The following is a 13,689-nucleotide window of genomic DNA, read 5'->3' on the forward strand; positions in this document are numbered from 1 at the left end:
AAGAAAACCAAAGAGATAGAGCAATATCTTAACTTTGGTTCCAAGTGTTTAAGCGATTTGGCTGATGTAGAAAAGTGTCGCTCTCATGTTATCAAATTTTACCTTCTCCAAGATTTCCTAAAGGGGCACCGAATGATAGTTATAAATGTAACCATAAAACTCCATAGAGGTTACTTAAGCTCAGTCACCTACAATTCTTGTCTGCCATTTGTCTGACTTCTGTTCCCTTAAACAAAGAATCAAAAACAGAATTTTGTCTGAATTTTTAAACATTCCATAAATCCAAGCAAGCCATTCCTTAACCCTATTATTCATGAATACTGATGAATATTTACATGTTAGCAGCTTGTAAATGCTCCTGCAATTTACCTTCTTAATTGGCACATATTTGCATCTAACTCATTGCTTCAAAAGAACCTTAAAAAGTTAACTTTGTAAATATGTTTGTGATAAATACAGATTTTGTCACTTATACCTTGATGTGAGGGCTTCCCTGCTGGCTCAGTGGTAAAAAAAAAAACCTGCCTGCCAATGCTGGAGACTTGGGTTCGATCTCTGGCTCGGGAAGATCTCTTGGAAAAGAAAGCGAAAACCCACTCCATTTGCCTGAAAAAAATCTACTTGCCTGGAAAATCCCATGGACAGAAGAGCTTGGCAGGCTACCCAGTCCATGGGTTCAAAAAGAATCAGACACAACTTAGCAACTAAGCAAGAACAACTTTGATGTGACATAAATCAATCAAAATTAACACTTATGACCAAGTGTGCCACTCATTTGAATATATGCTCGAAGGACCAGTCAACACTAACAAAATACTCCTGGAAATTAAATGTTAAGTCAAAAGCATAGCTGACTGTGCAAAAGATTTCATAATGCTGACAAGCCTTAATTTTAGACTTTGGAAACAAAACAAATGCAGATATGCAGGTCAACATTCTAGTAAACACAGCAGGATCAGTCCTTGGTAACGCACTCACGTGTCATATTTAATGATTAAATAAATGTTCTACACTATTGCATTTATAAAGGAAAGAGGAATCTAGGATTCTGTTTAGAGTCAAGCCTAGCATTTCCTTTCCAACTTTATTTCAGATTTACCAACTGCCAAATGTACTTTAAGCACCTAGGCTATTGGCAGTACTAAGTTGCTGGGCAAGAAAAGTTAAGCCAACTATTCTCACCATAACTCATGTGCAAGCTACAACACTGTTCTCGAATTTCACTAGGTCAAGCCAAGCAACTTACATCCCAATCCTGTTTTGCAACTAACAACACACACACACAAAGAGATACATTAGGTTGTAAAGCCAGATTCTGCCCCTCTACATGGCCTAGAAATCTTTTCTTACTCTGACTGTATATAAATAGTTAACAGTAAATGGACCAAGAATTAGTTTCAAAAAACTAAAATCTTACTGTCCAGATCTAATTATCTGAATTTTCACTGGATCAACCAAAACTAGTTTCCCAAGATCAATTTCTAGAAATTGTCTTGATAGAGCTAACATACATCAATTGTACGCGTGTGACTCAAAAACAATTAGAAAGGTTATGTAAAGTATACATTAATAACTATGATTAGGAACTTCAAAGGTAGCCCAGATTTCAAACTTAGTCATTTTTATATATACCGTAATACAGATACAGTCCTGCATGCATCACTGTATCTAATACATGTCTGCCATTCAAATTCCATTATCTAAATGGAATTCTGTTTGTTTAATAGGCTCATTCTGGACAAGCCATTCAGTAACTCTGCATTCAACCTGACTGCTGCTGCTGTTGCTGCCAAGTCGCTTCAGTCGTGTCCGACTCTGTGCGACCCCATAGACGGCAGCCTACCAGGCTCCCCCGTCCCTGGGATTCTCCAGGCAAGAACACTGGAGTGGGTTGCCATTTCCTTCTGCAATGCAGGAAAGTGAAAAGTGAAAGTGAAGTAGCTCAGTCATGTCAGACTCTTCGCGACACCATGGGCTGCAGCCTACCAGGCCGCTCCATCCATGGGATTTTCCAGGCAAGAGTACTGGAGTGGGGTGCCAAATTTCCTGTCAACCAAGGACCATACATAAACCCCAGGTATTGTCAACAAACAAGCAACACAATTCAATCATGGACTATACGCCTAAGGAATCTTAAATTGATACTACACCACTGGTGTGTTGCAATTACCTAAAATAGCCTCAATTTTTTTCACAAACTAAAAGGACTAATACAAAAGAATTTTGAGCCAGATCAAATTTCACTACTATAAAAACAAAATATAAGAAAAAAGATTCTAAGTCTCAGGTAGTAACTCTACTTCTTTCTATGAGTCAGAATATAAAAATTCTTCTTCGTTAAAGAATTAATTACAATACTTCCCTGAGGTCAATTTAGTGAGAGTCTGTCAATATTTATAAAAGACCCTAAAGATTTTTAATACAATTGAGTACTTATTTACATAATTTTGAACATGATACTGATTTCATATAAAAATAAATGAAGAGCCTAATGCATAGTTCACAGATGTGTAAGCTTTTGGTCTTCAATGCATTTTCACATTTATCTTCACAGTAATGTACATTGTTCTCATGTGTCCCATTCAGTGAAATCACCCATATTATGAAGTCCGTAAGAGTTTCTTTGGATTTTTCACTTATTCACTACTTAGAATATCACCTTGCATTTGATAGGCTTATTAAATAATTACTTATTAAATTGTTGAATTCAATGGGCAGACTGAAAGATCATAAAAGGCAGAAATTACACTCAGCCTAATTCTGTGCAGACCTTAGAAAGAAATCTTGCAGATTTTTAAGTAGTCAACTTTAATGTCTATGATGAGAAGGCTGTAATTTAAATGTTCTCAAACAGAAAATTTATTTCTAGGAGACAAGAGAGCATAGTTATAAATGAACAGACTCTGAAATTTGCCTCTCAGCGTTAAGTCCCTCATCTACTTGGATCTGATTTCCATATATGCTGTGAGATAAGAAACCATATTCATTTTAATTCAACTATTACAGCCCCATGAGTTAAATACATTCTCATTTCTCAATAAATAAATGAACAGACTCTGGGATCAGACAGCCTCAGATTCAAAACTTGGTTCCATCAAGTGGCACTGGGAAAGTTGATTACCTCTGCTGGGTCTCAATTTCCCCATATGTAAAACTGATCTATTGATGCCATCTAACTCATAAACATTAAATAAGGAATATGATTGGGCATGTAGAGTAATTGGTATGGCACCCAGCACACAGTAACACATGGTGTTCATTTGGGTAGCACTGGCCTTAAATTGGGCTTCCATGGTGGCTCAGACGGTAAAGCAACTGCCTGTTAACGCGGAAGACCTAGGTTCAATCCCTGGGTCAGGAAGATCCCCTTGGGAAGGAAATGGCAACCCACTCCAGTACTCTTGCCTGGAAAATTCCATGAATGGAGGAGCCTGGTAGGCTACAGTCCATGGGGTCGCAAAGAGTCGGACACGACTGAGCAACTGCACTGGTTGGTTCACTGGCCTTAAACTACAAAGATCAAAGTAATATATTTGGTATGTAGAGTTTTATAGCAAATTTGCTAGTCCTCTAAAATATTATAAGCATTTTTTTCTGCAAAAGAGAAACCTATTTGAAGGTGTCTGGACTACTGAAGTTCCTATTAGTAATAATGATTTCCCAGTATATGAATAGAGCTGGGTTTGCAGACACTGTAAGCAACACACCAGTCTATTCTGACTTGGTTCTGGTCAAGCCATGCTCTGGGAATTATCTGATTTAAAAAAAAAAAACAACCATTAATTGTCCTTCTAGTGATAAAACCATTTGATAATGCTTTGGGGATAAACATTAAGTTGTATAAAGCTGATAGTAATGCAAATAATATCCGTCCACAGCAATACAAAGAAATATTCTTTGGTAGAGATACAATTGATTTACATCCTGTAGAAAAGATGACTCCAGCATTTATACCTATAGAATTGTCTTACTACATATTAGTCAGTTTGGCATCTATTAGCAAATCATTTCAGCATTCCTGATTGTGTGTGTGTGTGTGTGTGTGTGTGTGTATGTGAAAGAGAGAGAGAGAAATCTCGACTTTTCAAATTCTCCTTATCATGGACCAAGATGTTAGAACTGATCCTCTTAAACAGCATATGTGTTTTGAAATGTTTTTCACTGCAAGGGGAAAACACCTGGATTATTCGGAACTCTGAAGACATGAGTTTGACTCCCTACTCAGCCAGTTGATTTATTCTGGCCAAAGTCAAATACCCTTCTCCAAGGAGGAGTTTTCTCAACTGTGACATATAGAGCAACTACACTGCCACATCTATGTATTTTCTGGAGCACATAAGATAATCAAAAGAGGACTCCATTGCATAAAACAACACACATTTATATTATCACCCTCATGTAGCCACATGACATCACCTACACCCCGGTGTGAACAAACTATAAACCTGGAAAACACTCAAGAGGTAGGTAAGAGCTGCCATGGCCCCAAGACAGCAGGAATCAGGCTCCTGGTCCTCGATAGCCTCAGCTCTAAACTTATCTTTGTCACAAGAAACTGTTTGGAAGGACTGATGCTGAAGCTGAAACTCCAATACTTTGGCCACCTGATGTGAAGAACTGACTCATTTGAAAAGACCCTGATGCTGGGAAAGATTGAAGGCAGGAGGAGAAGGGGACGACAGAGGATGAGATGGTTGGATGGCATCACCGACTCAATGGACATGAGTTTGGGTAAACTCCGGGAGTTGGTGATGGACAGGGAAGCCTGGAGTGCTGTGGTCCATGGGGTCACGAAGAGTCGGACACGACTGAGCAACTGAACTGAATGTGATATCAAGAGGTACTTGACATGTCATAGCCTAGGTTTCCTTAATTCTTTGGGGGTGACTTTCAAATAAGAAATAGGAGTAACTAAGATTTTGAAAGGACAATGAATTTTCCAGGCAAGAGTACTAGAGTGGGTTGCCATTTCCTTCCCAAGGGAATCTTCCTCACCCAGGGATTGAACCCAGGTCTCCCACGTTAACAGGCAGTTTACCGTCTGAGCCACCATGGAAGCCCAATTTAAGGCCAGTGCTACCCAAATAAAGTGATAGCTTCCTCAAAAAGAGGGCTTCCCTCATAGCTCAGTTGGTAAAGAATCTGCCTGCAATGTGGGAGACCTGGGTTTGATTCCTGGGTTGGGAAGATTTCCAGAGTATTCTTGCCTGGTGAGTCCCATGGACAGAGGAGCCTGGCAGGCTACAATCTATGGAATCCCAAGTGTTGGATATGCCTTAGTGACTAACCCACGATCAGGCAAATACCCAGTTTTACATGGTTTGGAGTCAACAGTCAAATGGCCTGACATCCACTAATAATTCACTAGGGTAGTTCCGCTCCGTTTCTGTCTCTTATGGAGTGCGTTGCCATTTCCTTCTCCAATGCATGAGTGAAAAGTGAAAGTGAAGTCGCTCAGTCGTGTCCGACTCTTAGCGACCCTGTTGGACTGCAGCCTACCAGGCGCCTCCGTCCATGGGATTTTCCAGGCAAGAGTACTGGAGTGGGGTGCCATTGCCTTCTCCACTTAAGAGGTCTTAGAAGAGACTAAAAGTGTTGGAAAATACTAATGTAATTGGTCAGAACTACTTTTAGAGCCTTACTGTACCAAAGAATATAACTTGCTTCCTGTATGAATCATATACCAAAGGCAATTGCTTTGCCCATTGTTGATTACCTATTGTAACAGAAAAGGCTGGCATGTAATGAAATGTTTACTGCTACACTGTGCAACTCCTGAAGCATTTAAGTTACACAGATTGGCTCTGCTAGGATTTCTAGTAGGAGACTCTAAGAACATTTAAATTTTTTTTCTCCTCTCTTCTCTGTCTCCTAAGAAGACTGCCACAAGGTAGCCTGGATTCTGTATCTTTTAGTTTTTATATTTTCTTCAGAAAAAAAATTACAAAATAAAACACATTAAGATGTTAGGTACTCACTTTAAATTTTTGTTGGTACAATTCGACAAGACTTTAAAAATCAGCTTTGCCTTATACCCTGTCTCCTTCTCTAATAATCTGACACATATTTTGATGGGTTCCTTAAGTCAGCATCTTCAGCCAGAGATAAAAGCCAATATAGAAAAACAATGAAAGCAGTCAGTGTATTAGAATCATCAATGGATTTTAAAATAATTTATCATTTTGCTCTGCTTTCCTATTTTTCTTTTATGCCACTAATAAAACTTGCAAATCGAACTTTGCTCCCTGAAAATAAGGGGAATCTTTCTTAAACAAAGCCAGTTTCCCTACTTAACTATATCCAGTTTACAGGATGGTGAGGCGGTTTTCTTCAAGATGTACCTTTCCCAAGGCTGTTGGTGACCGGTTTCTTCCTGATACCCACAAAGCTGTAGTTCCTGCAACATTGTCCACGCCCACCTCACTTACTACAGTCTCAACTCTCATCCTGCCTCAGGCAGAGTGGGGTGCTGCTCAAAGGGAACACTTGGGACAACTACTTGCAAAGCAGAACCAGTTGGTACCTGTTGGTGGAAACTCGCATATTCATTGGGCTTTGTGCTTGTCGATCTCCCACTGCTCCACAAAGAAGCCGTGAACCAGTTTTATCCTGCAAACCAGAAACAGGAACTGAACGGGCCGCTAACCAGGCCTCCAAAACAGGAAGCAGGGGACAGTCCCCGTAGCCACCGGAGGGGAACTAATTCGTAGCAGAGGACTCCCAGAAGGCTGGCAGCAGCCAAGGCCACTGGTGAGACAAAGCCAAGTTGTGTGCCTATAATTAGGCTTCACCTAGAGGTGGAACCGACTGTAACTCTCAACTGACGACTCTATGAAGCAGACCAAAGGTGACCAAGTTGAGCCAAGGAGCCAGGAGCCTGGGAAGCAGGATCAATGATGACAATCTGCACTTGACTATTTAGGGTAAGAAATGAGTGCTCTACAAACAAGTGTACTTTGTGTTTTGGAGTTTTCTTTTTAGCTTTGCTTTTTTTCTAATTTTCTAGTAAAATCCTTTTTGGAAAATTTTGCCTCCAAGAAAGCAAGAGGAGGCACAGTGCTCTGGGCTCCCACAGGGTGGCAATGATATGCCAGCAAAAAACACAAGCGTGGCTCCACTGGGATAATTTTTTTTAACCCCTTCCTAAACTAGACCTTTTTTTTTTTTTATGAGTTTGCCAACATTTGCTCTTTTGATAATTTTCTAAGGCTTGTTCCTTGGTTGAAGAAAGACTGACTGGAAGTGGGAAGGGGCTTGTAGGTGGTCTAGATCAGAGGTTCTCAAACACCATTCTGTTGATTGGCATGATAGAGTTTTTTATCCATCATGGCGAAATAGGAAAAATAAAATGCATTTTCCCATATATTTACTGTATGTAAAAAGCTATTCTTTAAGATTATGTTTCCCTAATTTAACATTAAAAAGAATGTCTTTTTAAGAAATAGTGGCAGTAGTTGGCTGGTTTTTGAGTTTTCTTTTTCTTTTTAATATCCTTACTTGGAAAAATAAAATCATGACAAATTCATGTCAATCTTCAACTTTTTAAAAACCAGTTCATGGAAACCACTATTTAGGAAATACTGACACCACCTTCTCCAAGTATATGAGACAGTATGGATAAAAGCTTCATTGGATTTAAAAGCAGAAGATGCAGAAGTGGGCTGGAAGATTCTCAGGAACTTCTCATTCTGAGATATACAGGATACAAAGGTTATGTTTGCTTTGTTTTGTTATCAAATAAGATTGGAAGTCCTAGGGAGCTGTGCTGGAAGCAAGTGAAACCAAACCCAGAAAGTTCAGATGCCTGTCCAGTGACATGACCAAATAGGAGACTATTATCACAAGCAAGGCGGGAACACTACACAGATGAAAATATAAGGGCTAAATTCTTAAAATTTTGACCTGCATATGTTTCCTTCCTGTTCCCCACTGCTGCTACTGGGTGATAGGCTGAGTAAGAGATTGCAATCTACAGAAAGCCTGCCTAAGAGAAAGGCCAGGGGATACAATGGTAGTTTGGGTGGGGGGCGGGGGGCGCGGTGTGGAGGCAGGGAAGGGGGAAACAGGCAGCCATTCAATTGTGAGCCCCCTAAGAAGGAGTGAGGTGGCTGTGAACAGAACACTGTCCCTGGGTCTTAGATCAGCTGGAATTCAAAGACCATAAATAGGTTTGGAGGGGGTGAAGGTGAAAGTGTTCCTAGATCTCCTGCTGACATCGCTTCCTCCTTCGCTGAACACCCTTCTTCCTCCCTCACCGTCCCTCACCTCCCTCCTCTCCCCAAAACTTCCCAAGCCTTCCTTTGTCCCCTGCCTCACCACAGCCTCTCCTTCCAACACCACCAATCCAAAGTGATACTCCTACATCCAGCCAAGACACTACCAGAAGCTAGGTAAATACATGTTACCAATTCTAACTCAGGGCAAGATGGACTCAAAGTCTCAGTTTTAGGTTGGCCAGCAACATAATTTTACTGCTTAAATAGACAAAGGGGCTCCAGACTTCAAGTACATTGAGTTAGGAGGGCTCTTACAGGCTAGACCCAAATCTAACCACCATCTATAATACTGTTTGTAAGAAAAAGTGTGCTTCTGGTTCTAAGCAGCAACCTTAAATCATTTAGGCTGAATGAATGAATATAACTCCTTTATGGTTCAGTTTTCTCATAAGCAAATAGGGGAATAATAAAGTCTATCCCAGCTACACTTTGCAAAAGTAGTGTTCATTTTTTTTTTAAAAATTTGATTCCCTGCCATTTGGGGCCTATCTACCTCAGTGGAATAGCTCTGCATCACTAACTTCTATATCACTGACATTTGTATCACTAAGATCGCTTAGCTTTTCTAGAAATTTACTGTCTACAATGCAGGGGTCTGGGAAGGGGTGTTATTAGCCTGTCAACCGACATCTCTGAGTGATAGTCTTGTATATATGATGAATTTTCATAAAATATTGGATAGAATATTAGTTTCAAGATGGAAATGAAAGAGAGAATGACAAGGGTAGTCAAAGAACAAACTTGATTATAGTTGAACAATAATCAAATAGGAAAAATCAGTGAAAACCTGTAACTGCAATCTACTCTTTAGAAAACCCCCGTACACATAAAGAGCAGAAGCTTGTAAAAATGTAATCAAACTACTTCAACGCCAACATTCCATTTTAAATGTTGAGGCCCTTGTAAATCCTCCTTGTTTACCATTCTATCTCAGGTTAGGGGTCACCTCTGACCCACCCTTCTTCCAGTTTGATTCTAGAGGCTACTTCCTGGAAGCCCAAAGCATTCTGCAAGGATGCTCACAACCAGGAATCTGCACTTGAATCTGTGCTGCTCACCAACCCTGAGCTCCTGGAGATGGCAACATTATATATACACGCGGTTCATTCATCTCTATGAACTGAAGTGATTCCTTTTTAAATCAATACTGCTATAATTTTAAAGTACAGAATTTAGGGCTGGAGGGAATCTCAGAGACCAGTTATTACAACTCTTCTCTGAGATTTTAAATGATTTGCTCCAGGCAATGGCACCCCACTCCAGTACCCTTGCCTGGAAAATCCCATGGATGGAGGAGCCTAGTAGGCTGCAGTCCATGGGGTCACTAAGAGTCAGACACGACTGAGCGACTTCACTTTCACTTTTCACTTTCATGCATTGGAGAAGGAAATGGCAACCCACTCCAGTGTTCTTGCCTGGAGAATCCCAGGGACGGGGGAGCCTAGTGGGCTGCCATCTATGGGGTTGCACAGAGTCGGACACGACTGAAGTGACTTAGCAGCAGAGAAGAACCAAGACCAGAATCCAGATCGTGAAACTCTTGTTCAGATGCTCTGTCCTAGCCCACCTTGCTGCCTTCCTTTGCAAACTCATAGGATTACATGAGAGAATCCTAGAAATTTACTTTCATCTCCCCTCTCTCCCTCCATCCCTGATCCAATTGTTTAGGCCACTGAAGGAGACAAAGGACCTTACTCAGAATTACATGGTTCAGAGCAGAGTCAGGATAAAGACTCAGACCAAACTAGAGGGATAAAGTTCTTCCCACTATGTCATAACGATTCAACTTTAACGTGGCAGTAGTAGATGTAGAGAAGAGGTCAGCATGGGGCCAAAATCTTACCAGGCCTGTTTTTGCAAGGCCTGCAAGCTAGGAATGGTTTTTCTATTTTTTACATGGTTGAGGAAAAAAAAGAAAAAATCAAAAGAATATCACTTTGTGAATAATATGAGATATAAATTTCATAAATCTGACAACATCCATTAACCAAGTTTTGTTGGAATACAGCCATGATGATTTATTTAGATCCTCTTTATGGCTCCTCTTGAGTAACACCTGCAGAGTTGAGGAGGTGTGAGAGGCACCTCCAGGGAAATCTAAAACGTTTATGCCATCTGGCCCTTTACAGAGGACAAACAAGTGCTCTCTTAGAAATCAGAAGTTGAGTTCTACTACTGTTCACCTTGGCCTCCCTCAGTTTAGAAAAACAAAACCGATACCATTTTCATTCTGTCACATCTTCAACGTTTTCTTGCTGAATGAGAGACCTGAGGGTTCGTGTCACAGGCAGGGGTGAAACTGGGGCCTGCCTTGGTTGAGCTCACCAGTGGGATGGGACAGAGCGGGCCCAGAAACACTGGTCTCCCTAGAATGTGCCCTCCTCCCCACTATTCCACATTGCACACAATGGCTCACAAGGTCCCTGCCAGCTCTCCACCACGAGTTTGATGTTTCCCTCTCTTAATTCTGAGAATAAATCAGTCCAGCTAAATGGAGGTAGCAAGGGTGAAGCCAGACCTTTTAGAGTCAGGCACCCAAAGTGGGACCCTCCATTGACCAGTTGTTACCCATGACCTTGAGCCAGTGATGGAGCCCTTGGTTTTCTCATCTAAGAAGATAGCTAAGTACTTCCCTCATGGGCTTGTTTGGAGTATTAAATGAGATACATTTCAAATGTCTGGTACCTTCTAATCTTTCTCTCTCCCTTTCCCAGAGATAGTATTTGGAGAATAAACATTACGTGAACCTTGTTAGGAAAGTCTTTCAAGTTAGCTTAAAGATTATTTTATAAAAAAATACCCAATCTATCAAAACAATAAAAATAGGCTTAGCATTTCATTGGGTGTTTTCCTCATATATCTTTCAGTTCTTTGAAGCTTTTTCCAAATTATAATCCAAAAATAAAAATGCTGTAATTTTTAGAAACATTTATGTAATTTTTATAGCAAGTCACACAACCAAGCTAAACTATATTCTACCCATTTCCAGTTATGAAGACTAAGACAGTAAAATACACCAGAACCAGAAAATCCTAGTTTATTCAATCTGGCTTCCTTAACATGAAATTCTTGTTCTTAAAATATTCAGTTTTGGCTGAATTCCAAGACTGAAATAAGCCTTCTTCAGGTGTTCTGAAAAGACTGAAGAGAATCAGAACTGGAAACAAGATTGGAATATAAAACCTTCTATGTGATCACAATGCAAGAAACTTATTGTCTGAAAGCACCATTAAATCAAATTTTATGCCCACACTTATAAAAAAATAAATATGTATATATATTCTCAACATTGGTTGTACAGGGTGCTAAAGGTTAATTTCAATAACATGCTTTTATCTCTAACATTTGCTAACAGATAGCAAATTGCTTCAGTCCCTTGAATTGCAGTGACACTTTCTGAAATCTGTAATAGGCTGAAAAGATTTTTTTTCATGAATTACTCTAGCAGTCACTTTAATGGGCACACTTTAATGGCCAATCTAACTTAGTTATTAAAACTGGGTATCAGCGTTTTACATAATGTTAAATTATCTACTTGCCAGCCCATAGGGGTATATGGAGTCATGAAAAATAGACTCTGCTCTTTTTCACCAAAATTCCAACAGAGATATCACGCAAGTTTAGTGTTAAGTTAAAAAAGTTGCTTTTGAAAGTAATTACTTGAAAATTCAAATTGGTAGGAGATGGGAAATCAAGCCACTAAACTTCAGGGAAAGGGAGCTGGGAAGATCGTGACATAACATGCAAATTCACACAGATCCGCTCTGCGTGCAGCTGGCTGCGTGGCAGAAGTCAGAATTTTTGTACTCTCAAAAGTACACGGAAAAAAATGAGGACATCTTCTAAAACAGGCACAGGTATATATAGAAGGAAAATGTGGGCCAAATCTAACAGAAGAGAAACCAAAACACTGAATAAGGCAGGGCTGACTGGGACAAATAACTCGCACTGCAGGCGAACAGAAGTTCTTCAAGAGGACCCCACGCACCCCGGGACTCCCAGCGCGGGCCGGCTGCCGGGCGGTCAGACTCTCTGCCCCGAGCTGCGAGCGACCCGAGCAGTCACGCAGCGCCGTTCGCTGCCCCTAAGGTGGGGCAAGAAGTAAATAAGTAAGACGCTCAATTGCTGCCCAGAAACTGATCGATTTTTCCTATGGGGGCGGGGGGGTGGGGTGGGAAACAACAGCTTTCCCTTTGCGGTGGCCCCTGACCGCGGAGGCTGGGGTCCTGCATTGTTAAATCGCACGCACCTGCATTGTAAAATCGGTCCAGCACCGCAGTTTCCCCAAAGTCCAGTTTCCCAAAATGCAGGGTCTCCAGGGCGGCGCCCACCGTCTCGCACGCCTCCCGCAGGCACTGCAGGGCCTCGCTCTCGGCCACCACCAGCTGCCCCTGGCTCGCCTCGTTGATGACATAGGCCACCGTGGTCCGTCGGCCGCCTCCGCCCCCAGAGTTGCCCCGGCACCGGGTGGCGCTGCTCCCGGAGGTGGCACTGGGACACCCGGCGCCGGGAGCGGCGGCACTTTCCACGTTCCAGAAGCTGCCCGGTGGCGGCGGTGGCAGCTGGTTCTCCTCGCCCTCGGCCGCCGTCGCCGCTCCTCCCCTCCGGTAGCTGCCGCCCTCGGCGAAGGGTGGCACGGAGAAAGTGATGCCCTCGCCCGCCTCCGCGCTCATCTCTCCCGGCCGGACTGCCGCGGCGGCGTCGCCCGCCCAGCCGCACCGTCTGGCCAGCCACAGCTCAGGGCTGCTCCGCGCGCGCCTGGCTAAGCAGCTGCCATCCCGCGTCGCGCCTTCCGCGCCGCGCCGCCGCCTCCTCTCCGGCGCCCTCTCCCCCGAAGGGACGCCGCTGCCCGGCGGCGGCTCGCCCCTCCTCGGCGCCTCCGTGGCCGCGCCGCTCGCCCGCTGCAGGGTGTAGAGTACAAGGGGTGGGGAGGCCGGCTGAGCGGGAAGGGACAGCGCTTCCTTTTCTTGGCCGGCGGACAAGTCGGCTCGCGAACCTGCTAGGCGGTGCGGCTCAAGGGCGCCGCTCTCCGGGTGCGGTGCGCCCTGGCCCCCGGGGAGCGCGGTCCCGGCTCCTTCAGTGCCGGGCACCCTGGGAGGGGCCGGGGAGGGCGCCCTCTGGGTGGGGAGCTACCTGGCCAGCACCTCGCGGGCGGGCAGACTCCCTGGACCGCGTCCCGGAACAGCGGCAGCGGCCGCCGAAAGGATCCGCCTCCTTCCTCGGCGGCAGCTCCCCTTCATCGGCTCTATTTCCTCCTCCTGCCCCGGCCCCGTTCTCTTCCGATCGCCGCGGCCGCTTCGTCCCGGCACTAGCCGGTCGCTCGAGTCTCGCCGCTCCTTGCAGCCGCTCGCCAGGTCCGCCACCGGCTTTTTGCCGCCCACTCGTCGCGGCACTGAAAGTCTGGGCCCGCCCC

The 13,689-nt window shown here is 43.4% G+C and overlaps 1 protein-coding gene across 1 annotated transcript in view; it reads right to left on the reverse strand.

The window, feature by feature from the left end:
- MAP3K5 (mitogen-activated protein kinase kinase kinase 5) overlaps positions 1 to 13,397 on the reverse strand; it is a 228,648-nt gene extending 215,251 nt beyond the window's left edge. Inside the window, exon 1 of the mRNA NM_001144081.2 lies at positions 12,526 to 13,397. Coding sequence (NP_001137553.2) covers positions 12,526 to 12,949 — 424 coding nt within the window. The 5' untranslated portion in view covers positions 12,950 to 13,397. The remainder of the gene's footprint in view (positions 1 to 12,525) is intronic.
- Positions 13,398 to 13,689: the final 292 nt, after the last annotated feature.

This window comes from Bos taurus, chromosome 9 (assembly GCF_002263795.3).
Source record: "Bos taurus isolate L1 Dominette 01449 registration number 42190680 breed Hereford chromosome 9, ARS-UCD2.0, whole genome shotgun sequence".
Lineage (NCBI taxonomy): Eukaryota > Metazoa > Chordata > Mammalia > Artiodactyla > Bovidae > Bos > Bos taurus.